This window comes from Hirsutella rhossiliensis (assembly GCF_020360975.1).
Source record: "Hirsutella rhossiliensis strain HR02 chromosome Unknown scaffold00006, whole genome shotgun sequence".
NCBI classification, from domain to species: domain Eukaryota; kingdom Fungi; phylum Ascomycota; class Sordariomycetes; order Hypocreales; family Ophiocordycipitaceae; genus Hirsutella; species Hirsutella rhossiliensis.
Window position 1 is genome coordinate 3,748,917 of NW_025408672.1, and position 24,074 is coordinate 3,772,990.

Below are 24,074 nucleotides of genomic sequence, written 5' to 3' on the forward strand. Positions count from 1 at the left end.
GGCTGGCAGATCACGAAGCGAGGCCTGAAACGCATCAGGCTTCACCCGACCGCCGTTGGGTGCGCAGACTCAATAGCGATGAGGAGCGCCTGGCATTGTTGGAAAAAACCGAACAAGCCATCATCGACATAACGCGACGCTCTAATGCCATTTCGGGATACGGCAGAAACCTTCTGCAACCTTATCTCCGTCAGCAAAAGCAGCTCTGGGTACCAAGAGATCCTCTCTTCGAGATGTACAAGATCATGTTCCCGAATGAGGTCGAGCTCAGAAAGAGGATGTTTCGGAGAAAGAAAGGACAGTTTCTTGTCCCAGGCCCGAACTACCAGTGGTGCATTGATGGCCACGAGAAGCTCAGGGTGTACGGATTCGAGATATACGCGGCCATCGACGCCTACTCGCGCAACATTATCTGGTTCTACCTTGGGCACTCTGCCACAACTGCCTTGAGCGTACTAAAGCAGTACCTGGCGGCATGTGACGCCTATGGCTTCCGGCCATGGTACTTGCAAGCGGACAGAGGGAGCGAAACGCCGTTGGTTGCAGCAGCCCATTGGAACTTTGTTTTGACCACAGACGGACGTGTGGAATGGCATGAGCAAGTCTTCCAGCAAGGCAGGAGATTGAAGGATTCGTATAAGGCAGCCCCGAGCACGAAGAACGTCAAGATTGAGAGTTGGTGGGAGCGTATGCTCCATGTCTCCTCTCGGCAGTGGGTAGACTATTTTGGGGAGCTCGCAAGGGACGGGGACTTCGACGGCGACATGCTGGAGGATCAGATTGCCATCTACGCCGTCTTCGAAGATATATTACGTCAAGAGCTCTTCGACTTTGTCGAGGCATGGAATCTTCATCGAATACGCCTTCAAAAGAACCGTCCCCATGTGGTCCACGGCCAGCCCTGGATGAATTACCATTACCCGACCCGGATAAGGCATGCAATTGGGGCATCCCCATTGATCGCTCAGTTCTACACGAAATGGGGCGACCGTTGGTGGACATTGACATTAGCACGTGCTTGGAGCCCGAGACAAAGGATTGGTGCCACAAGACGCTCCTTAAAATGGGCTACGACCAGGTCGTTCTTGGAAGTCGCCAGGACCGGGATAAATTGCGACCCTTTAAGCGTTTCTATCTTGGTCTCCGGGATAAGATCATTCAACACATCGAAAGTGGCCGGCAGCCTATACTGGCGTACCGCAAAGCGCCAACTGGGGGCGTTGCTGAATATGTAAGCGCAATATCTGTTTGTGAGTACACTGACCTAAACGTACATAGCAAGCATTACTTGAGCGGGCAAATCGAGCCCGAGAAGAAGAGCTTGGAGATGGGCAATCAGCAGAGCAACCATTGGTTGAACTAGGCTTTGAAGACGAGGAAGGAACCGACATTGAAGGAATAAGCGGTGACGAGGAGGAAAGCAACAGTTCAAATGAGGAACCGGAGTAGTCAAGTGCCTTGTGGACGATACCGGCAACCGGTTTCTGTCTGTGGGAATAGTCGAGGCCGAGGGAGTTGGAATCGCTGATCTAAATTCTCTGCCTGTAAAGTGTAGGCAGTTGTAAGGGGCTACGCCCCGATGTGTAGATCTGGCATGGCCAGACTAGTCACGTGCGAGCGCCACGGACACGACTCCTAAAGGGAGCGATGTAGACACGTCTCCCCTTTACACTCTTTGTAGCTCAATTTACATCAATTACGCCCAGCACCTGTGCCAACAGTGCTGACCCCGTAACATATTGAGCTACCAGTTAACAAAAGACAGGACAGACAGAAGGACAGACAGCAGGACAGACAGCAGGACAGACAGCAGGACAGTCAGCAGGACAGACAGCAAGACAGGCGATAGGCTAAACGACGAGACGGACGATCGATCGGACGACGAGACGGACGAACAAGATGGAGGACAATAGTAGTTATGCAGGGCACCGCGACCGGCGGCGCAACGAGCCGATGGAGGGAAGGAGCAAGAGCTCTTGCAGATCTTATCTGGGATCGCGGGAGACGAAGAACTGCGGAAGATGTTCACCGGGCTAGCCTAGCAGCGCCACCGTTGACACCCAGCCCGGGGTGCTCCGTACCCCGGCGATCTTACCCGTCGAACCGAGGCCGGAAGCAGCCCAGGAAATGGACCGTGGCAAGAAGCGCAAGCCGATGACTTGGCCGAAGTGGAACGGTCAACCGAGTCCTTCCACTTCTACCTCGACCGTCTGGTATTTAAGTACAATACCGACGAAGAGGAGGCCTAAACGGCAATAACAACGTCGTGTGGTACGAGATCCTGCAGACCTTGCCGGATCAGATGATGAGGAGAGTCGAGGGTTTTTGGAGGCAAGAGAGCGCGAAGGGCAACCCAGACCCCCGGAAATTCTTCTCGCACCTAGCCCAGACGTTCGGCAGCGTGCAGCAGACAGAGAGGGCGCAGGACAGGCTGCGCACCTCATTCAACGAGACAGCCAAGAGTTTGGGAAGTTCCTCCTGAATTCGAGGAAACATTGACCAAAGCGGGCGGCGCGAGCTGGGATAATGCTTCCAAGCTCGCATGGCTACGGAACTCGATCTCTCCTGCTCTCCGTGAGCAACTAGTCCCGGTTATCATGCCGAAGGACTACAACGAGTACATCCAACGTCTACACCCGATTGCTTGGGCGTTCGAGCACACCGCGAAGTTTAAGGCGTTGCAGAGGAAGCAGGGCTCCGCGGGCAACGTGACCAAGGGCAGGCATCAGGCATCGGCAACATCCAGGTCGCCGGTAACGACAACACCCCGGCACCGTCAGCAACGTTACCCGCCGAGCAGAACGCACGTGACGCACGCGACCATGACGGCGACGTAATAATGACGGTTACACGCACTCAGGGGCAGGGTCAGAGAGGACGGGCGAACGGCCAGGGTCAAGTGGAACGAGCAAGACGGTTCGCTTCCAGCCTAGGTCAGGACGGAAGCAACGGGCGAGGTGGGTATCCGAGGACGAACGGAATAAACGCCGTGACGAGGGTCGTTGTCTCCGCTGCGGCGACAACACCCATTTCATTGCCGCTTGCCCTACTCGCCAGGACAGGACCCTAGCCGGTCGAGGGATGTAAAAGTCCGCACCGCTAGGATCATGCCCTTGCTGGAAGATGATGGTAACGACTCTAGTGAGGAAGAGTCAGGACTTAGCGAGACCCCATCCTCTCGGGAAATGCGTAGCCTCGAAACAAAGACGGGTCTCGAGGCCAAAGAACGGAGCAGTGGCAAAAGAAGAGAAGTTCTCAGGAAATGGAAGTTGGTCCTACAATAATTCGAAGCATTATCAATAGGACCAATCTCTTCTCCTCACTCGTAGACGAGGGATGCCAGTGCTACGCCGCGGTTGACGAAGAAGTCGTCGAGAAGTTGGAAGTTCCTATAGTGGAAATAGCACCGCGAGCTATTACAGGAGCATCAGGGGCAATGGAAGGAGCAACGATTAGGGCCTCGTATGGCTATCAATGGAGGTCAACGGCCACATACAGACGATCTGTGCCTACGTGGTGCCCTGATTGGAATTCCCTAATCCTAGGAAAACCCTGGTTATGCCACACAAAGTCGTACTCAGTGCCCCACGAGAAACGACTATGGCATGAACCTACACAAGACTGGGTAGATCACCTCGGGAAGGAGAATATTCTGCGAAAGCCAAGGAGTTCGAAGAAGCAAAGCACGTACTAGCCAGTACCTTTGTGGGTTACTTTGAAAGGATCCGCAAGCAGGAAGGAAGAGAGGCAGCTGCCACGGCGATTTTCGCTATCAGCATGAAGGATATCGAAAGGGCGTTATCACCAAAGAAACCCATGTCAGAAGCAGAGCTACGCCGAACGATACCCCAGCGGTTCCACGATTTACTGCCTCTATTTATGAAGAAGGAAGCTGATAAGCTGAATCCTCATAAGCCAGGCATAGACCACGAAATCAGAATCAAGGAGGACCCGAATGGCCAGCAGTTACCACTACCGTATGGAGCACTATACGGTATGTCACGAGAGGAACTCCTGGTTCTTAAGAAGACTCTACGAGACCTAGTGGATAAAGGATTTATCCGTGCAAGCAGTTCAGAAGCAGCAGCTCCAGTCCTGTTTGTGAGGAAACCAGGTGGCGGGCTGCGATTCTGTTGTGACTACAGAGCGTTGAACGCAATCACTAAGTCGGACCGTTACCCCCTTCCTCTAACAGGGGACACACTTCGCAACCTAAAAGATGCGAAGTGGTTCACTAAGGTCGACGTGGTACAAGCGTTCCATAAAGTACGGGTTGCAGAAGGAGACGAGTGGAAGACAGCGTTCCGCACCCGGTACGGTCTCTTCGAATGGATGGTTACCCGTTCGGGCTAAGTGGCGCGCCAGCAACCTTCCAGCGGTATATTAACGGTATCCTACGAGACTACCTCGACGAGTTCGCCTCTGCTTATATGGACGATATACTTATCTATTCGAGCGGGAGCAGAGAAGACCATTTCCGGAAGGTACGGTTAGTTTTAGAACGCCTCGCCGAGCATGGACTACACCTAGACCCGGAGAAATGCGAATTTGGAGTCAAGCGGATTAAGTACCTAGGATTCATTATTCACGCAGGAATTGGCATTCAGGCAGATCCCGACAAGATACGAGCAATAGTCGAGTGGGCAGTCCCGTTACCCAGAAGGGGTGCGCAGTTTTCTAGGATTCGTTAACTACTACCGGATATTTATACCGCAAGCCTCGGAAATAACTGCACCCTAACAGCACTAACAGGAAAGGGGCTAAGTTCAAGTGGACGGACGAGCACGATATGGCGTTCCAGACACTAAAGACGCTATTTACGAACGCCCCTATTCTTACTCAATGGGATTTCGAGAGGCCAACCTTCGTAGAAGCAGACTGTAGCGGCTGGGCGCTTGGGGGCACACTTACGCAGGAAGTCGACGGACAACGCAAGCCAGTAGCGTTCCACTCGCAGAAGCTATCACCGGCTGAGCGCAACTACCCAATCCATGATAAGGAAATGCTCGCTATTATTCGTTGTCTCGAACAATGGTCAGCCGAGCTACGAAGCTGTGATAACTTCGTTATCCTTACCGACCATAAGAACCTCGAGTATTTCATGACGCGCCAACAGCTCTCGGAAAGGCAGGCACGTTGGGCTGAATATCTCTCGCGTTTTAACTTCCAGCTCCAGTACCGTCCGGGACGGAAGCAGTGGTGCCAGACGCGCTCTCTCGCCGCGAACAGGACCGACCAAACGAAGCGGATCACGAAGCACGAGATATGCAGCTTATTCCAGAAGCAGCCCTACGTACCTACGTCGGAGTAACGTCGACTCAAGCGGGAGAAGGCGAAGAAGAACACACGGTTTTCCACGACCCAGAGCTACAACAATTATGGCAGCAAACGGCAAACCAGGATCCAGTCTTTACAAGCGTTTATAACGCGGTACGAAACGGATCTCGGTCCCTCGACCCCAAGCTTAAGCTGAAGGTACAAGTCGCCGAGTGCTTTATTGATCCTCGGGGGCACCTACGACTACGTGGCCGCTTATGGGTGCCAGGCGCACCGATCACGACAGAAGCAGCAGCCAAGGCAGCACCGCTAGAGCAGGAGTCGCTAAACGAATTACGGGGCTCCTTAATCCAGAAGGTTCATGACTCCCATGTAGTAGGCCACCCGGGACGGGAAGGGACGATAGAAGCCGTATCCAGGGACTTCTACTGGCCGCTAATGCAACAGCATATCCGACGTTTCTTGCGTAACTGCGATGTCTGCGGCCGTACGAAGATATGGCGCGAGCATAAAGGGTCTACTTAGACCGCTACCCGTACCGGACCGCTTCTTCCGCCAGATACAGATGGACTTTATTACGGACCTCCCCTTGCGAACGGTAACCGCTGCCTCTGGGTTATCAAGGACCGGCTAAGTAAGGAAGTTATACTCGAACCGATGCCAACGATGGAAGCGGAAGCATGTGCAGAGCGTTTTCTATGGTGCTTCGCCCGCTACCACTGGTGGCCCGACGCTATAACGAGCGATAGGGCTCGAATTGGGTAGGCCGCTTTTGGAGGCACATGTGCAAGTTACTGGGGATCGACCAGCAGCTAAGCACGGCGTACCACCCCCAAACCGACGGAGGCCCTGAGAGGATGAACCAAGAAGTACAGGCATACCTCCGCGCCGTGATTAACCAGAACCAGAACGACTGGGATAAGTGGGTTCCCGCGGCTCAGATGGCGTTAAACGGTCGGGTCAATACCTCTATAGGGATGTCCCCATTCTTCGCTATACACGGCTATGAGCCGAAGTCACCAGTTCCCTCGTTACGGAAGCATATGCGGAAGAGTATCCTCAGCATTCGCCAGAAACCAGGGCAAAGAAATTTGTTACCAAACTACAACAGATTACGGACCTCTGCCAAGCATCAATGGCGACAGCTACGCAGCAACAAGAACGCTTCGCTAACAGACGACGGAACGCGGCAGAACGCTTCGAAGTAGGCGATAAGGTTTGGCTTGACTTACGGAACTACGCGTCAGAGCGACCTAAGAAGAAGTTCGACTGGCTGCACGCTAAGTATACGATAAGCAAGGTACTCGACCCGTACACGGTTGAACTAGCAGACCTCCCGAGGGGCTGCTATAATAGGTTCCACGTCGACCAACTCCGGAGAGCGGGGACGGACCCAATGCCTGGTCAGCAACGCACAGACGCTCAACCCCATCTATCCAAGTAGACGGGGAGGCTCACCAAGTAGTAGAGGAAATACTATGCGCTAGGTGGAAGAGAACCGGCCGCGGCCGTAGGCGGGAAGTCCTTGTACGCTGGCAAGGTTGGCAAGACCCGACCTGGACCTCTTTAGACAATATGCAACAGACAGCGGCCTTGGATAAGTACGAACAGAGATACGGCCCGGCTCTCGAAAACGATGGACCATACCAGCACCGACGAGTGGCAACGGAAGCACAGCCGGCCCAAATCCAGGGGCAAGTCGAAGGAATACAACCACAGCTGCAGATACAGGGCAAGAGAATACGCGGACCACTACGGGCTAGGACTAATGGCGACGCCCCGTCGATAGTAACGGCACCAGACCCTATAGACGACGGCCCTACGATCGTTGTAGAGGGACCAGGAACAGGAAAAAGGGCACCAGCGCCAGAGAGGAGTAGGGGGCTAATGTAAGGGCTACGCCCCGATGTGTAGATCTGGCATGGCCAGACTAGTCACGTGCGAGCGCCACGGACACGACTCCTAAAGGGAGCGATGTAGACACGTCTCCCCTTTACACTCTTTGTAGCTCAATTTACATCAATTACGCCCAGCACCTGTGCCAACAGTGCTGACCCCGTAACAGCAGTTATGTCACACAACAAGATGCACGGGCAGTATGGACGACTGAGCGGCAATCGGGAAGAAGATCCCCTGTGAATCGGGCAACGAAAGACTCTTGATTTATATCTAATGAAGGAAATCTATCTCTCTTATAGGCCCAAGTTATCTATCCACCCACTTTCATTAACTGTACACCCAAAAAGTGGATTAACTGTGGCTGACGGCCGAAGAGGGCCGATACCGCCAATTTGTATGCACACATTCTCTACGATAAGTAGAGCCAGGTAGTAACAGTTCTCCTTCAACGATAAGGCACCCAAAATTGAAGCTATTCGTACTGCGCTTTCTATGCTGATGAGACTATTCTTTGGTGTTTACAACAGGCCTCCTTCTTCGAGTGCACTACGTGCCTGATCCGCTTCATCTAACTGTGATTCCAATTGATCCCATACATCCTCAAGGGCGGCATCGTCCGTGAGGCCAGCGACGAAGATGCAGTCTTGGGTCTCCCGCCGTACCGGCTGATCGTCATCATCAGAGACTGGCGTTTGACGCCCGGCTTGTTGATACGCCCGTTGCATCCGTGTGCCTGCCTCGTACGTATCGCCGTTTTCCTCGATGTGCCGCAGCCCTCGTTCCGTTGAAGTCATCGCGGCCGTTACCGTACCCGTCATCGCCGCTGGTGCCGTTGAGGGAGGAGGCAGTCGTATAGCCTCAGCCCGCTCATGCCGTTCAGCGATCTCGTGATGTGACGGATCCCGCCGCGTTGATCTTGACCGCCGTGACTCTTCGAGGTTGAGTGAGCCCTTGGGGCGGCCCTTAGCCCTGATAACTTGTGGCTCGTATGGTGCCCGAGTAGGGCTTGTGCCCTGAGCGCTTGTATCGATCGGAATATACCAAAATGGGTCGAAGTCGTCGAGTGTAAGGGAGGTATTGGTGTTGATAGACTCGAAGATTCGATGGCAGCACGGTAGCCCTCGACTAGTAGCCCAATTACAAGGACATTGACCTGGCGGCGGTTTGGCCCGTTGACTTCGGGGTCTAGAGGATCTTGCGATGCTCATCTATTAGTAGCTTTAACGCATATGACGATACTCGCTCGCGGATCGGCATATACGGCGCCTGTAGGGAGAACGTTGATATCTTGTGGAGGTTTCGATTCTCTATCGCTGTGATCTGAGCAGCCTGATGGCCCCAGAAGCGTTCGAATCGTTGGAAAACGGTCGTCAAATCGCCCGTACAGGACCAAAGGAACTTCTTCATATGAGAGTGAAGTCCTCGACGATCGAGGTCGTTGTACGCCCGAAGTGGCGATATTGATTAACGAAACAAGATACAAACTTCTCCTTCCAAGGCGTTAGCCACGTATTGCAACAGTATTGTATAGCTGCAAGCGGGTGGCGGCCTGGTGTCTCAAATTGGCGTAAACGTTCGTTGAAGCTATTCACATCTTGTGACTTGACGATCTCGTTCCACTCTTGTAGAAACGCTTGGAATGCCGGGGCCCGTACGACTCGATTGCCGATTTTGATGCCTTAGGAAAAATTGCTTGCATTTCGCAACGACATTCTGGTTAATATGCCACGTGCAGAGAAGGTTAGTACTGTTTTGAAGCTCGCGAAAGCTATCTAACGCCTTAAGCAACGCAGTATCTCGGTCCGTGACAGTGACCCTTGAAATGGGATCGACTCCTTCTCGCAAAGGACTAGCAGCAACGAGATAGCCCAATAGTAATGGGACTCGGTCTCGCCGTTCAAGAAGATAGAGGCAATAGAGAACGTTTTGTTATCTCGAGTGGCCGCGCAGATATTCAATAACGGCATATTGAATCGGTTCGTCTTGTAGGTACAGTCGAGGACGAGGACATCGTGATGCTGACGCCATCGATGGAAGGTAGCACGAGGCGCGAGAAATAGCCCAGTTAGCCGGCCCTGGGGATCACGACTATCTCGATGAAAGAAGTCGGACTTATCTAGCCGGTCGTAGAGAAACTGAAGAGGCGTACGGCCAGCTAGTTCTTCCTGACGGTGCCTAGCCAAGGCGTTACTCACGTCTTGAGCCGTGATACCGGCTAAACGAGGATCGTCGTGAACCAGGTCACGAAGCTCGCCAGCAATATCGGTCGGCCGGGTATTGTTATTAAACTTCCGGATAATGTCGTCGCGATACTTCTGGATAACAAGCGCCCGGTACTTCGGAAAGACCATCGGGTCATCAACAAGGCGATGATTGTGAACATCGTGAAGATAAGAGATAGTCCAGTAACCGCGTTTTTCCTTCAACGAGAGGCGAAATTCACAGTCTGTTTTCTGGGTTGCTGTATTGAGGCGACGACGAGAGATATGAGCAGCTTTATCCTTCCGATTTTCGTAGGCCGGCCTTGATACAACGAACAAGTGCAGACTTGCGTTGGCCAGCGTTATCCCGCTTCGATGTTCGAATGTAGGGCGTAGCCTCAGCCTCAGCAACGGTATCGGCGGCTTCCATCGCGGCCTGGAAGGTCGGGAATAGTGTCTTCGTAAGCGACCCATGATTCGGGCTCGTAAGGGCAGAAACGCGGTGCGAATAGCTTCAGTTTTGATGGTATTGCTGATAGTTACGGTTACAGGATGTTGTTACGCAAGCATCACGAACTGGCCAGCTGGCCGGCCGGGAATGGGCGCACCAAAATTAGCGGCATCGGCACTGCGCCTGACCCAGCCACAGTTGATCCACTTTTTGGTGTACAGTTAATAAAAGGAGGTGTATAGATAATTGGGCCCCTCTTATTCAGCCCGAAGGGCGTTCTACTCAGTCAGAAAGAATCGAGCATAAAACCTCTTCTGATTGGCCAATTAGCCTCCCCTGTGCTCAACTCGCGAACGAATTGGTCGGCTGATACCATGCCCCACCCCCCTTTCGGTAACACCCACCTTTCGGTAGCGCATTAGAAAATATCCCCACCAAAAACCATCAATTTCACTTACACGGATTCCAGCCAGCTTTGAAGATATTCACAAGCCGTCACTTGGAGTAGATAGTGGATTGATTGAATTCTACTTTTCGATGGTTGAATGTTTGTACAGGGTTCTGTGGCCTGTGCGTACCTTGCACGCGAAATTACCATCCAACCCCCTAATCTCCTTCCGCCTCCTGACGATGATTCTTCTCGTTATTCCTCCACCACATGACCAAAATGACCTTAAAGCGGCCTCGGAGTATTTATACGGAGGATATTATGGCTAATGCGATAATTGATGTCACAAAAAACGGCTTGTCGCAGTACCGCGCCGCCCAAAAGTATGACATACCTCAGCAGTCTATTTCCGACAGACTCAAAGGCCAGGTAGCCCTGGCTGATCAGATCCAGCCTCGTCAACTCTTGAGTAAGTCTCAGGAAGCTCGCTTGGTTTCTTGGATCCTCCGCCAAGAGTCTCTCGGCTATGCTCCTCCCACAGTCAGATCCGCGCATGTGTGGAGGCTCTTATAAAGCAACTGAACAACGAGCGGACAGTGGGGCGCAACTGGGTCTCTAAATTCATCAATCGCCATCCGGACATCAAGAACAAGCGTGGGAGACGTCAGGAAGCTAACCGATTTAATGCTTTTACGCCTCGGGCGGTTCACTGGTTCTTCGATATCAGGGAAAAGGAGTATGGATGGATTAAACCAGAAAATACCGTGAATGTTGACGAAGGCGGTATTATGTCTGGCTTTGGTGAGTATTTGGCTTGTCTTTCATTACTTTTACTAACCAGACTCTTTTTGCCAGGTTTGGATAGTCTTGTGGTTGGGAGTGCAGACCCAAAACGGAAGGCCCTTCTGAAAGGGCCACAGTCCCGCAACTGGACCTCATTTATTGAAGCTATCACCGCGGACGGCCGTGTCCTTACCCCTGGCATTATCTTTAAGGGCAAAGAGCTTCAGAAACAGTGGTTCTTGACGGAATTCGGCAAAATAGCCGACTGGCATTACATAACGTCGCCCAACGGATGGACGGACAACCATATCGCTATTGAGTGGCTTGAGGAGGTCTATTTGCCCCAGACGCGACCAGCCGATGCCTCAGATGCTAGACTGATCATATTAGATGGACATGGAAGTCATGCAACGGTGCGTTTCTTTATCCACCTCTGTAGGAATTACTGTTAACCGAGACCAGGATGCATGGATGGCCACATGCTTTTTGAACAACGTTTATTGCTGTTACCTTCCTGCCCACTGCTCATGGCCTCCAGCCGTTAGATAACGGTGTATTCAATGCCTCCAAGGCAGCTTACCGGAAAGAACTTCAGAAATTGACCTGTTTGACCGATTCTGCGCCTGTTCATAAGGTCAATTTTATACGGGCATATGCTAAAGCGCGCGAGGTTGGAATGACGGCAAAGAATATATTGTCCGGCTGGAGGGTCACTGGGAATTGGCCGATCTCACGATCCAAGGCATTGCGGCATCCAGAAATTCACGCGGACATTGTAGAGACGTCTCCAAAGTCCGCGCCATTTTGGGTTCTGATGATACGCCAAGAAACAGCCGCCAGATTCGCGATTTCGGAAAGAACAAGACTCCTGGCACCCGGAGACGATACGCCGTGATAGCTAGAGGCTTTGAAGCCCAAGAACAGACGCTTGCCGAGCACAGCAACAGAATCGCGAAGCTAGAGGAAGAAGTGGCCCGGCTGCAGAGAGGCAAGAAGAGGAGAGCACCGAACCCGAACAGACGGTTCATGACTCTCAGTGAAGCTTTGGTGGCTGAGGAAGCCATTCCCAAATTAAAAGCCAAGAGATAGCCGTTGTGCTGAATTCTGACACAGAGGAGGAGGCGGTCTCAGAGGTGGAGACAGCTTCAGTGATTGAAGTCAAGGTGGCACCCGAAGCCCTTCCAGTCACCACCAGATCCGGGCGAATGGTAAAAAAGCGCCGGTACATATAAGAGCGTCCATTTCTCTACGGAATGATATATTTTTTGTGTTTATAATGTTAAGTTCTGATCATATTTCATGTAGTTCAAATGGTAGACTTTTGGTGGAGAATTTTTCAATTGCGCTACCGAAAGGTGGGTGTTACCGAAAGGGGGGTGGGGCATGGTAACGCCACCAAATGAAGGCCCACCATAAACCCCTGAGCGTTGACTAGGTAACCAAGGAGCTCTTCAAGGGCTCGCCAAGAGCTTTCACTTCTTCTTTCCTAATTCTCTTTTCCGTCGAATCTATCAAACGCATTGGTTTGCTAACGGTATCTAGGTTTCACACATCACCTCCGCGGCCGACCTACCTCTCAATATTCCCCGGTTACCTTACCTCCAGGCAAGCAGTACAGTCTCCTCCTAGATTGTTTAGACCTGATCTAACTACCGCAAAGACAGCCTCCTATCGAGATCTATCACGGTCTTGGACCTCTCGGCTGTCAGTCAGCTCTGCTAGCACCGCCAAACCCTCGCAAAGCCTCCTGCCCGAGCAATATATAGCAGCTTAGATCGATAAGAAGTGGATATATACTGTCAGATGGAGAACGATACACCCCAGGCGGTCCGCAACTGCCGTACCTGCAAGCAAGACCTGCCCGAAGTCGAGTTTCGAAGCGTCAAGGACCCTACAAAGTTCACAACAGAGTGTGCTAACTGTAGGGCACGCCGAAGGGAGCGGATAACCGAATCCTGAGCCGTCGCCGCAATGCAGAAGATCGCCTCGAAGCCATTGCCACGCAGAGCCTCGAAGAGGACCGATTCACTAGCTAACCTGACGCCTCCAAGGCGGACTGCACCAACGCCTGCGTCTGCGAACGCCTTACAGCCTCCTTCCATGCCTGATTTATTCCGTGGCCTGGTGCCTGCACCGACGGGAATGCTCAGAGCTCCGCAGGGGCCTTCTACCCCAAGCGCTGTAGAGGGATCTTCCCCTATCCCTCCTACCCCTGGCCTGCCAACGGTGGTTCTAGGCACGCCGATTTACCCTTCGGGCTGGATATTCAGCCGTTAAGCCCCTTGCCTTGGCAACTTAACGGGTGTTCGAAGTATTTTATACATGAATAGAGAGACTGAGGGCAGCAGCTTGACTAGTCGTGACTGCCTATTAGGCAGTAGGCAGCACCGTGAATGAGCGTCTGATCTTGACAAGTTACATGTTTCTGTCGCACCAGCCACCAAAGGTGGAGGCGACTGGTAGTATGTATGTGAATTCCGACAACACTTTCCGGCCCTTCATCCAGGGTAGGAGGCTAGACGACTCCACTCCACTCGTCTTGGTACCGTCCAGATTTCATAAACAAGAATATTTTAGTGAAATAATGGCCTCGCCCGCTGGAATGCGGCCAGGAAAACCCCCAGTAATTTTGTCAAGTCTAGTGTCCGACTATTACGTTGTGCGTATCAATGTGTTTGCGAGTGGTATGTAGAGTGCCGACTCGCCGTATAACATTGGTGGTGCGGCTGGCAGGCGACTTGCTGTCTGTAGAATTGCGTTTTGCTGGTCCTCTGCGGCCCCATACACTGAGGTACATGGCGCAATGTACTGAGGGGCAACCTGCATACCGCACTAACCTGTTTCGTCTAGTCGGAAGCGGTTTTAGGGGTTTTGCAACAGTGACCCCTATAGGCTGCCGTAGGATCTGGCGATTCGCCGGATTTTGGGCTCATTGCATTCCAGCAAAGAACTGAGAATAACTTCACGAATACTATTTGAATTGTTCTAAAATCTTATAAGAGCAGTTAATAATGCTCAAAGATGCCACTCAATCTTTTTGAAGTCATCCAGCCATCGAGGTCGTCTTCTGTTACTCTCCGATCGCGCAAGTCCCCGAAATGCACCCATTGCCTCCCGATCACTATCAACAGCTAAAGAGGGCCTTTGAGGACAGGATATGTCGTTTGAAGTTATCATTGCCTTGTTATTTGCGTTATTATATAGTGTGTTTGGTACCTGCAATGCTATGGCCCGCTCTGGTGTGAACGGAAGAGTGACAATTTTTGCAGCGTGAACATCCTGACTCCTCTCGCGACCCTCAGAAGGGCTCTAGTTAATGGGCCCTTGGTTTTCCTTATCGGGCCCTTGAAGTGTGGCTAAATAGTCACGTGACTGCCGCGTCCTTTCCCCGCCTTAAACCTGAGCCGTCAACTGTGAAAGCTTGTCACTAATTAACTTAGTGTAGAGCTAGGAGCATATCAGGCCAGACAACCAGTCACCATTGGAGGTGGCCTCCACTTTTGGTGGACTGGTGCAACACTTAGAACGCATACCAAAGTGAGGGCATCCCCAACGCACCAACGCCGCACCGATGGAGTCACTTTTCCGCCACAAGTTCGAGACCTGGCAAGCTGCTGCAGAGAGCGCCGTAGCTCCATTACGGAGCGAGAGCCTAATCAGGGACTGTGTCGCGGCGACGTAGCCTCGGGTACATGTTCCACGAGCCTGTTCAATTGCCTCACTCATTAACATTAAATTAATACCCCTACATTCAATGGCTCCACGTAAAATGGTTATGCTGTCGGGCCTATGACGCCGGCAAATGTGTGCACCGGCGCGCAGGCAAAGCCGCAAAGTAGGGTTGACAGTCCGCCACAGTCGCAGCCACACTTCAAGGGCCCGATAAGGAAAACCAAGGGCCCATTAACTAGAGCCCTCAGAAGCCACCCGTCGCTCATTCTGCATTTTCTGTGGCTTTTCCACTTTCAAAATCTTCAGCTCTTGTTAATAATGCCAATTTATCTCCTTATTTTGCTTCACGGCCTCCGTCATCCGTCGTTTTCTCCCAATTTCCGCCTCTCATTGCTTCCTCTTCTAGAGCGAGAGCTTTTGCTCCGCTGCCTTCTGCTGTCGCTGAAGCTTTCGGCCTCCTTCTTCAGAGCCTCCTCTTTCTTTGGAGTCCTTTCACTGTCATTTTTGGCGAGCTTGAGCCACATTTTTAGAGCTAAACACCTCGTCTGCACTAGAATCTGTACAGCAGAAGAGATCATCTTTGAAGCCTTACCGGTCTGCCTGCGCTGGTTCTTGTGACTACTTGTTCTCTGCATACTTTAACTCTCATATCAAGCACTTAAAACTCATATTGAGGGCTCCTGAGGGTGCTGCTCAGCCTTCGGCTGTTGCGGCCAGCATCAACAGAGGACTTCTCGACTACTTCCTGAAATGCGTTCCAAAACACAGTCTAGATCTTCGATTTCAGCAATCCAATGAACCTTTTTGATTTGTCTGTGTACTGGATAAGATCATGCGTATACGCTGTTGAGAGAGGCTGAATAACGATACATCAAGGGCAGGGTGGTTTTCCATACATGGAAAGGCCTGCAATCGATAATCGGTATCGGCCCCACATTTATTGCAAGTATTGCAATACACCTTTCCATACTTGGTCCGTGCACGACGACAAAATGTCACTGAAGACACCTTCGACAAGATGGACAAATTCACACCATATGGTGAATTAAAAATACGAAGTAATTGATTGAGCTCAATGATAATGTCCAAAAGAGAGGGTAGGCAAATCTTACGTGTTTTGTTCCAAGACGAGGAGGGAAATCAGACGGGAATTTGCACGAATTCTCACGCCACGGTCACGCCACCGCCCTTCCTCTTCAAGACATTGTTCTTCACCCAATGCTTCAACCAATTCTCCCTTTTCAATTTGGTCCGCATCCAATTGTGCCCTTTCCCAGGAGATCGTACGACGAGCCCCTGAAAACACCTGTTCCGGCTCGTCGCTCATCGCTGGCATTGATAGGATGTCTATTGCCATTCGTGATAACTTCGGCCGTCGGTTCCTATGTCGCTCTTGAAGCCACCATGATAAAGCAGTTGTTGGCGCAATCTCATATGGATCACCTGAGATGTAATCTTCATACTCGTCTTGACTTGTAGGTCGAGCACAATTCTGCAGATTTCTTGAAATACGATCAAATGCATCAAGGCCATTGTCTTCTTCTTCGTCCAGTACATGATACGAAATTGTACCGTCGTTTGTATTTCGGTAAGAGTAGCAAAGGTCTTTGACCCGTTTGAAAGCAGTTTTATGCCACTTCTTCTAATTTGAGTGGATGTACGTCGTGCGATAGCTTGGATGAAGGACCAAAGAAGCGGCGTAATAGGGCGAATTCTCTTTATTGATAATTTCTTGGTCAAGGTAGCCTTTGAAGACACGGCCCAGATCCCACGCTTGCCCGTAGAGTTGATCAAATCCTTCGATGATGGACGGTTGAAGAGGAGATAAATTCTCTGCGACGTTGATGACATACTTTCTTGCCCTCAGGGTGTTTTCGAAAGCTGGCTGTGACAGAAGTACTGTAGGGATCATTCTGGGGACAATAAAGATAATATATGAGGCGGTTCCTGCCTTTGAACTCCGCTTCCCTAACCCTTTACTACCGGTACACTACTGCCAGATGAGCATGTTTTCATGATCCAAAAGCAGGTTTTTCTTGTCTTGGGAGATATAGACGCGAATGAATCCGAAGCAATGGATTCAGAATCGAAGAAACATAACTAACACAGGCTCAGAATCCATTGTCGCCAGGTGATAATGGTATGCTGTGGGTTGGTGGTGAGGCTGATTTTGTGGATGTGCGGATTTGTAGCGGGGTTCCAGGCCCACAGCCCTGTAGGTAGCCCCCTGTAGGAACCCTTGTTAGTGGCGTGGTTCAGCCAATAGTATGGAAATACATGGATCCATATCCATACCTATTCCATGCCATTCATGGAAAGGGTATTTCCATATTTAGATATGGAAAACCACCCTGATCAAGGGTTGCAGCCGATGAATGGATTGAGGGGGAAACACCACAACGATCACTCGGTGCCGGTCACACCACTCCATAAATTCGATACTAAAATGGTTAAGTGGCCATCGGGAACCAAAAGGCGATAAGCACAACCGTTTCGAGCTTTCGCCCTGGTAAACCGGTCGAACGTACCGGTGAGCTGCTCATTTCCAATATTGTGATTCGTCCACCTCGTTTTTGACGTGTTAACAATATTTATTGACGACTTGATTCACGTTTCACGAACCAAAAGTCCAGAGTTTGTGCTGGCTTGTCTTGGTGGATGAGAAATGGGGGCAGCGATGCCATCTCTTGACTGACGCACATCTTGAACGTAATGGAGGATGGGTTGCCATTTTTTAATACGCCGAGCAATTTTGCCTTGTTTTCTTATAATAAGAGGAATACCTGTTCGTTCAAATGCTCATAAGGAATAGAAAGCCCATTTCATCCATGTTATACGTGTTTTAGGGTAGGGTGTCGAATTTCTCAATTTTCGTGCACGTCTTTCCTTGTCAGGTGTGAAAGCGGAGCCTCGCGCACTGAATTTCAAGCTAAAAATAAACCTTACATTCAGATGCATAGACAGGTTCTTTTCAGAAGATGCTTGTACCGTCGAATCACGTTCAATCTGGCTCATTACGGGTGCGTAGAATGAAGTTATCCAGCTCGCCCTTCCAACCCCCATTTTTTGCAGTATCCTGAGCCAAGTTCTGCACTATGGATAGAATGGGGAGAATCCCACATGATTAAAGCCTACGATGAAAGCCAATAATGTTCTGTTTTTGCTGTATTGGCTGAAATGACTTACACAATCTGTCGGCATCCTATTTTGGCCGTTGCTTGGTTTGATGTCAGCACCGCAGCGCATTGCCCCCTAGATAAAAGTTATAAATATATGCCAGACTTTCACTGCTTCTGATGATTCAGGAAATCAAAGGATACGTCAATTGGCACCGTTGTTGTTGAGCTATTGTCGATTGATGTTGAGCGTGCGAAGTCGCCGCAATCCGGCAGATCACCAGATCCGGCAGATCATCGGAAAATCCCTTACCACCCTGCCACCACACACAAACGGCCCCCTTTCCGCTCCCTGTGCCCGATTTTTAGTCTCCCTGTGCACCTTACCGTACTTAGCAAGACTCCACACGTAGACGCGTAACACACCATAATACACACAATTGGCGTCGCGGCAAGCAGTGCCTCCTGATACAACACCACAAGCCAAAATAACTCGTGATAACCACCCACCTCGCAATACCACATCGCGTCTGCCAGACAGTCGCCCCAATAAAGGGAAGGTAAAAGACTAAGGCTAGTCCAAAAAAGATGATTCTCGCCTTGGAGGGGTCAGGAAATCTGGACAAAAGTTGGCTTGGAGTCGCTGGGAGCGGACAGCATTTTTCGTCGGGATTGGCGAAGCGAAGGCAAAATCGGTTGATGTTGATGGGTTTGTACGCAGATGGCGGAGGAACGACAAGGTGACTGACGATTTGAGCGGTGTGCCTCTGATTCCCAGGAATCCGCCGTTTGTTGGGCCGGAACAGGGTGTCATGCATGTGCACGGGGTTTCCGTTACTATCTCATGTTGCATGCAGCCTTGTACGATTCTGAAGGAGGCACCGACGCAATGGTGAGGAGAGGAGGAGATTAAATAGGCGCCATGTGCGGCACTGGGACTCGACTTTGGATTTTGTCGAGCCGCCTGATGCAATTCAATGCACTGTAAGGCACGTAGTGAATGAAGGCCTGATTTGAGAGATGGCAGCGAATATTGGCCGGTACGACCCAGTCTCTGTTGCCACCCCTCTCCTTGAAGGCTACCGTAGGGCTGATGTACACACGGGTCGAAAAGTTGGAGGCCATTAATAGCTATGCCCCCCCGAGGTTGTGCTAGGATGGCTCCGATAAGACTAGCAGCGACATCCTTCTACTGACCTTCGGCTCACGCGGATTATGGTACTACCCGTTTAGTTTAGTTTAGTTTAGTGTATTTTCCGTCCAGCAACTTTTGGTCGCTCAGGTCTCCGCAGGGGAGCACAGGACGTGCTGAGCTAGCAGGTGTCTACATGCTACATATCGTACACTTCACCCACTATCCAGCATTTCATCGGCTCAACGGCGCTCATGACAAACCTGTTGCCCGTCAGCGGGACGTCCAGGCATGAAGAGAAAGCTGTCCCGTGGTCAGATCAGCCAATTTGCTTCTGGGGCCTTGCAGCCCTTGATGACCTCGGCGATCGCATGGTCGCGAGACCTTGACGCCGCCCGAGATCGGAGCAGGTAACAGAAAGGATTGAGAGGAAAAGGTAGGGTGAGAGAGGAGAATGATGACCGTCTAGTGGCGTGGGCAGATCCTCCGAAGAAGGAGCTCGCTTTCGCCAGCCTGACGAATTTGTCAAAGTCCTTGCCGATTGCGCGGTTGATGGCTGCAGCCGGCCAAGGTGCAAGCCGCATACGATGCCGTGGCGCAACCTTTCTGCAGTAAAAGATGTGTGCTGGCTCTGGCGTCTTCCGCACGAGCACGTCAGTCGCGCATTGTCGTGACCAAACCTTTCGTGGTAGTCAGCAAAATCCCCATGGTGGGTTCTTGCTGCAAGCAAGTTACGAAGCAGGGGCCGAGAGAGCGCCAATTCTGACGGGCAGCTGGTTGTGGCTTTAAGCCTCAGGTCTCTGTATCGCTCCGGCGCAGAGGCTTCCCACCAGGCCTTGAAAGCCTCTTCCGGCTGCTGTCGGGCAATCTTTCGCAGGTGCGCTAGCGTCGGGACGTTATCAGCGGGTTCTGGCAGTGATGCTCCCGCCTTTGCCAGAGCATCAGCCTCCTCGTTGCCTGGGATGTCAGCATGGCCGGGGATCCAATGGACCTCCACAGCTCCGTATTTTCGCGCCAAAGATTGAAACTCAAGGAAGACCTCTTGCGAGGAGTCGCTCGGCGTGCCCCGTAAGCATGTTGCGGTCGCAAGGTTGTCGAGGCAGACAAAGATGCGGTCAGTTTCTGGAAGGCTCACCGCAGCCTTCAACCCCTCCAACGCACCTTTCGCCTCAGCGTCGAAAATCTCGGCGGGCCCGAGACGGCCCTTGTCGCGCAAGACGGTGGATCCGTCCCGATGAACAACATAGCCATATCCGGCGTGGCCTTCGGTAGAACGGGACCCGTCGGAATAGACGACCAGAGTTCGGGGCGATAGTGCCTGGAGCCAATCGCGAAATTTCTTCGCCGTCTCATTTTCGATGCACTCTGCAGAGGCGCAGTCTGCTCTTCGACAAATCCGCGCTGCAGCAAGGCAGGCCTTGGGCAGCTTGGTAGCAATTCGTCGGAGCGCCGCAGCCTAGTCCGGAAGGGTTTTGGCTGCTTTTGGTACTTCAGCTTGATCATTTCATTCAGTATAGGGGCTTTTGGCCTCGACGTGCGCTTCACGAGCGGATGAGCTTCGTCCAGGGATTTGAGACGCGCAGCAAATGCAGTCCGGCGCGCCTCGAGCAGCAGAGGGACCGGCGGTATCCCTGCCTCCCGGTGCAGAACATTCGTTGGTGTAGTTCTCCACACTGGCAGGATAGCCCGAAGAGATGTGTAGAGTGCCTTGCTCATCTTCTTTACGAGGTGTCCGATCCTGGACGGTCCTTCCTTGCCCGGCTTGGTCCAGCGCGGGCGCGTAGAACCAGGATACCAGACCTCCGCCGCGTAGAGCAGCACTGGAATGACGCAAGCGCAGACCGCTCGTCGCACAGCGCTCGGTAGAGGACCATGCCTGGTGTTTGTCAGTCTCCTGAGATGGAAGGCGACTGCTTGCGCTTTGGCCGTCCATTTCTCGACATGAGTCTTGAAAGACAGAGTGCTGTCGAGCCAGACGCCGAGCCAACGCATCGCCCGGCCCGGCCGTTTCTCAAATTCGCCATGGAGCACTGGCGGCGCCGTCTTGGGCGTCGTTCGAGAGAAGTGCATCACTTCTGTCTTCTCAGGGTCGAAGGAGATCCCGTTGGCGGCGCCCCACGATACAAGCTCACGCACATGATGAGATGCTTCGGCGGACGTCTCATCCAGGCTATCGCCGACGCAAAGGATGGCAGTGTCGTCCGCATAGCCGAAACGCCCTTTTGAGCTGCCCAAGCGGTAGATTGGTTCCGTATACAGTAGGAAGAGGATCGGCGAGACTGGCGATCCCTGTGGCAGCCCGCACTGGAGAGGCGATGAATTCGTTGCGATATCTTGATAGCGGATGCGTGCCGACCTGTCTTGCATAAACGAGCCGACCCATCGCGCGAGGTTCGGTGGCCACCCTGCTCCCGTAGGCGAAGGATCAATCTGTTGCGGAGGACTGTGTCGAAGGCGCCCTGAATGTCCAAAGTCACCAATGTTGCAACCTGCTTGCAGGCAAATGCCTCCTCGATGTCATGAATCAAGGCAGCAACGAGATCCACGGCCGATCTCTTCGGGAGCGCGCCGGCTTGTTGTGGGTGTAGTACGCCGAAATGGACCGAGGCCCACGCTAGACGCCGTGCGATGAGCCGCTCGAGGCCCTTGCCGAGACAGGACAAAGGGGATGTGAGATCCCTGCGCCCCGGCTTGGCAATCATGACCACTTCTGCTTCTCGGAAGGGCTTCGGATGGTGGCCAATCCTGAGGCAGCCTTGATATAGCTGGTGGACGAGACTTCCGATCGCATGCCAGACAGCGCGGAGCATCCGCACCGTAATATTGTCGGGACCAGGGACGTATTCCCGGTGCGTAGCGTGGCGTCGCGGGTCTCCTCCGGAGAGACTCGGTCGGTGAAGGGTATCGTCCTATCTGTGTTCACGGAGATCCACGGATCTGGGATGTCGTCGTTCGCCGTGCGCCGTTCCAGAGTGGCTTGTCGCAAGGCGGTGGCCTTTTCCAGCTGCGTCTCATACACTCGGTCGTCAATTTGCAGGGGAGGAGCTTGAAACGGACCTGGAGACTTCAGCCAGCGGACCGCCCTGAAGACGGAGGCGCTATCGGTGAAGCTGTCAATCAAGTTACGCCAGTAAAGGCGCTTGGCCCGGCGCACCACGCTATGGAGCTCCTCTTGGCTAGCTGTACTTCTCGGTCGAAGCCGAGAAGTGAACTCTCCTCCACGCGCGGTAATTGGCCGCCGCCTTTGCGCATTCTTCAGTCCACCACCGCGCACCATGCGTAGTCTTACGGGCAGGTCGACCGGCAGCTCTGGCTGCACAACCAAGAAGGTTCACGAGCGCCGACGCAAAGCTGTCGAGCTCGGAAGGAGATGCCGTGGTGATCGGGATGAAGGCGGCACCGGCCTCCACTAATTCAATGAATCGCTTCAATTCCTCGTCGGAGTTGAGATGGATCTTTCCTATTGGAAGGGGTGCCAGAACTTGTCCTGGCAGCGTGATACTAAGGGTAAAATGATCGGAGCCGGTTGCTAGATGATCCTCGACAACAGCGTCGGCCAGAGGTATGTTGCAGAAGGCGAGATCAACCGTATTGCCGTGTGCGTTGGTCGGGACATCGACAGGATTCAGTAAGCCGAGTCGATTGTCCATTGCCCAAAACGCTATTTCTTCGCCGCGGTCCTCTCGTCGACCGGCCTGCCAGCTGGGATGTTTGGCATTGAAATCACCAGCAACAAGACACTTGTCCGGTACGGTCCACTGAAGCAAGATTTCAAGGGCTCCGTCGTGGTACGGCTGCCGATAGAAGTTGACGACTGTTATGCCGTTGACGGTGAGCCAAAGGATGTCACGAGTCGCCGCAGGTCTCTTTTGATCAGCGACGAGACCTGCGGAACGCCGGACGTATGTCATGACTCTCGGGCGAGTGTCGCGGCCGTCCCAGTCGTTGACGGGTGAGAAGGTGTCGTAGGCCTGATGCGTCTTAGTGAGGCATCGGCCATCTTTCAGTCCTGTCCATGGCTCCTGCAACAAAATAATGTCGTATTGTTCCGAGTCGGCCAACGCAAGGGCACAATCGTGTGCCGGCGGAATCTTGCCTACGTTGGCTTGGAAGATTCGCAAGATCCTCCTATCGCTTCGATTGCGTGGAAAACAGCGAGGCATTAGGGTAGCGTCACAGGACTAGTGCGTCGTTTCTTCGATGGGACGACAGGGAGGAACTGGTCGCCGTCCCTTACATGCGGCGGCGTTGTGGCCACAACGATGCATGGGGTTGACGGCGCGGCTGGCTCGTAAATGGCGCCCATGTCGGAGCTTCCATCTCCTCCAGCTGCCCGCGGCGCCGTTGACTCCAAGGAAAGTATCTGCGGCCTGCCAGGGCTCTGATCAGACTGGTCGGACACTCTGGCCTTTGAGTCTGCCGCTTCTGCTGCGCAGAGAGCTGAACTCCCATCTGCCGTACCAGGCTCTTCTCCTCCTTCGTCAGGCGCCGGACCATGCCGTGAACGCGCTTGGGGCGGGCAGGGCATTTGGGGTCATCCGCGCAATGGGGTCCAAGGCAGTTTGCACACTGCTCGAGGGCGGTGCATTCTTGGCTACGATGGCCGGTTTTGCCACAACGCCTGCAGCGCGCCGTTCGATCGCAGCTGTGTCGAGCGTGGAAATCCCAGCACTTGTCACATTGGCTAGGAATGCTGGGCTTGTTGATATAGCGGGCGAACCGGCTGGCGCCGAACAGTCGCCAGGTCTCTGCGTGGGTTCCAGGAAGGATACAATAAGGGTCTTGGTAGGCATATCGCCCGAGTCGTGTCGCGAGGTCCGTATGCTGATGGGCTTCAGTCCGGTTTGGCAGGCAATTTCTTCTTTGACCGCCTCATCGAAGTTGATCTCAACGCCGCGTAGGTCCGTGAGCCTACGGGGCAATCGGCTACGGCATACGAATGCCATTTCTGGCTAATCTCTACGGCCGTCGCGTCCAGATCTACGGCCCAATCCGCCTGTCGCTGCACGAGTAGTTCGCGCGTGGCCACATCCGATGCCAGGATGGCCCAACCCGTGTTTACCGGGAAGGCTGCCGGGATGCGGCGTAGGTCGATGCCGACTCTAGCGGCGATGTGGGCCCGGATAGCGTATCTTTCATGGTTTCGGGCCGGAGC

The 24,074-nt window shown here is 52.8% G+C and overlaps 3 protein-coding genes across 3 annotated transcripts; 2 read left to right on the forward strand and 1 right to left on the reverse strand.

The window, feature by feature from the left end:
- Nucleotides 1-233: 233 nt before the first annotated feature.
- On the forward strand, nucleotides 234-1,363 carry HRG_06712 (uncharacterized protein; the record flags this gene model as incomplete). Its single annotated transcript, XM_044865183.1, has 3 exons — nucleotides 234-990; nucleotides 1,174-1,231; nucleotides 1,279-1,363. 3 exons carry the CDS (start codon nucleotides 234-236, stop codon nucleotides 1,361-1,363), a joined length of 900 nt encoding a protein of 299 aa, XP_044720123.1.
- A 9,641-nt stretch (nucleotides 1,364-11,004) lies between these two features.
- Nucleotides 11,005-11,489, forward strand: HRG_06713 (DDE superfamily endonuclease domain-containing protein; the record flags this gene model as incomplete). The annotated part of the gene is made up of 4 exons (XM_044865184.1): nucleotides 11,005-11,017; nucleotides 11,072-11,331; nucleotides 11,390-11,412; nucleotides 11,462-11,489. The coding sequence occupies 4 exons, from the start codon at nucleotides 11,005-11,007 to the stop codon at nucleotides 11,487-11,489; spliced, it is 324 nt and encodes a 107-aa protein (XP_044720124.1).
- Nucleotides 11,490-19,573: 8,084 nt separating this feature from the next.
- HRG_06714 (reverse transcriptase (RNA-dependent DNA polymerase) domain-containing protein) lies at nucleotides 19,574-23,225 on the reverse strand (the record flags this gene model as incomplete). The annotated part of the gene is made up of 8 exons (XM_044865185.1): nucleotides 19,574-19,599; nucleotides 19,655-19,847; nucleotides 19,935-20,375; nucleotides 20,465-21,146; nucleotides 21,329-21,664; nucleotides 21,736-22,077; nucleotides 22,142-23,100; nucleotides 23,157-23,225. The coding sequence occupies 8 exons, from the start codon at nucleotides 23,223-23,225 to the stop codon at nucleotides 19,574-19,576; spliced, it is 3,048 nt and encodes a 1,015-aa protein (XP_044720125.1).
- Nucleotides 23,226-24,074: the final 849 nt, after the last annotated feature.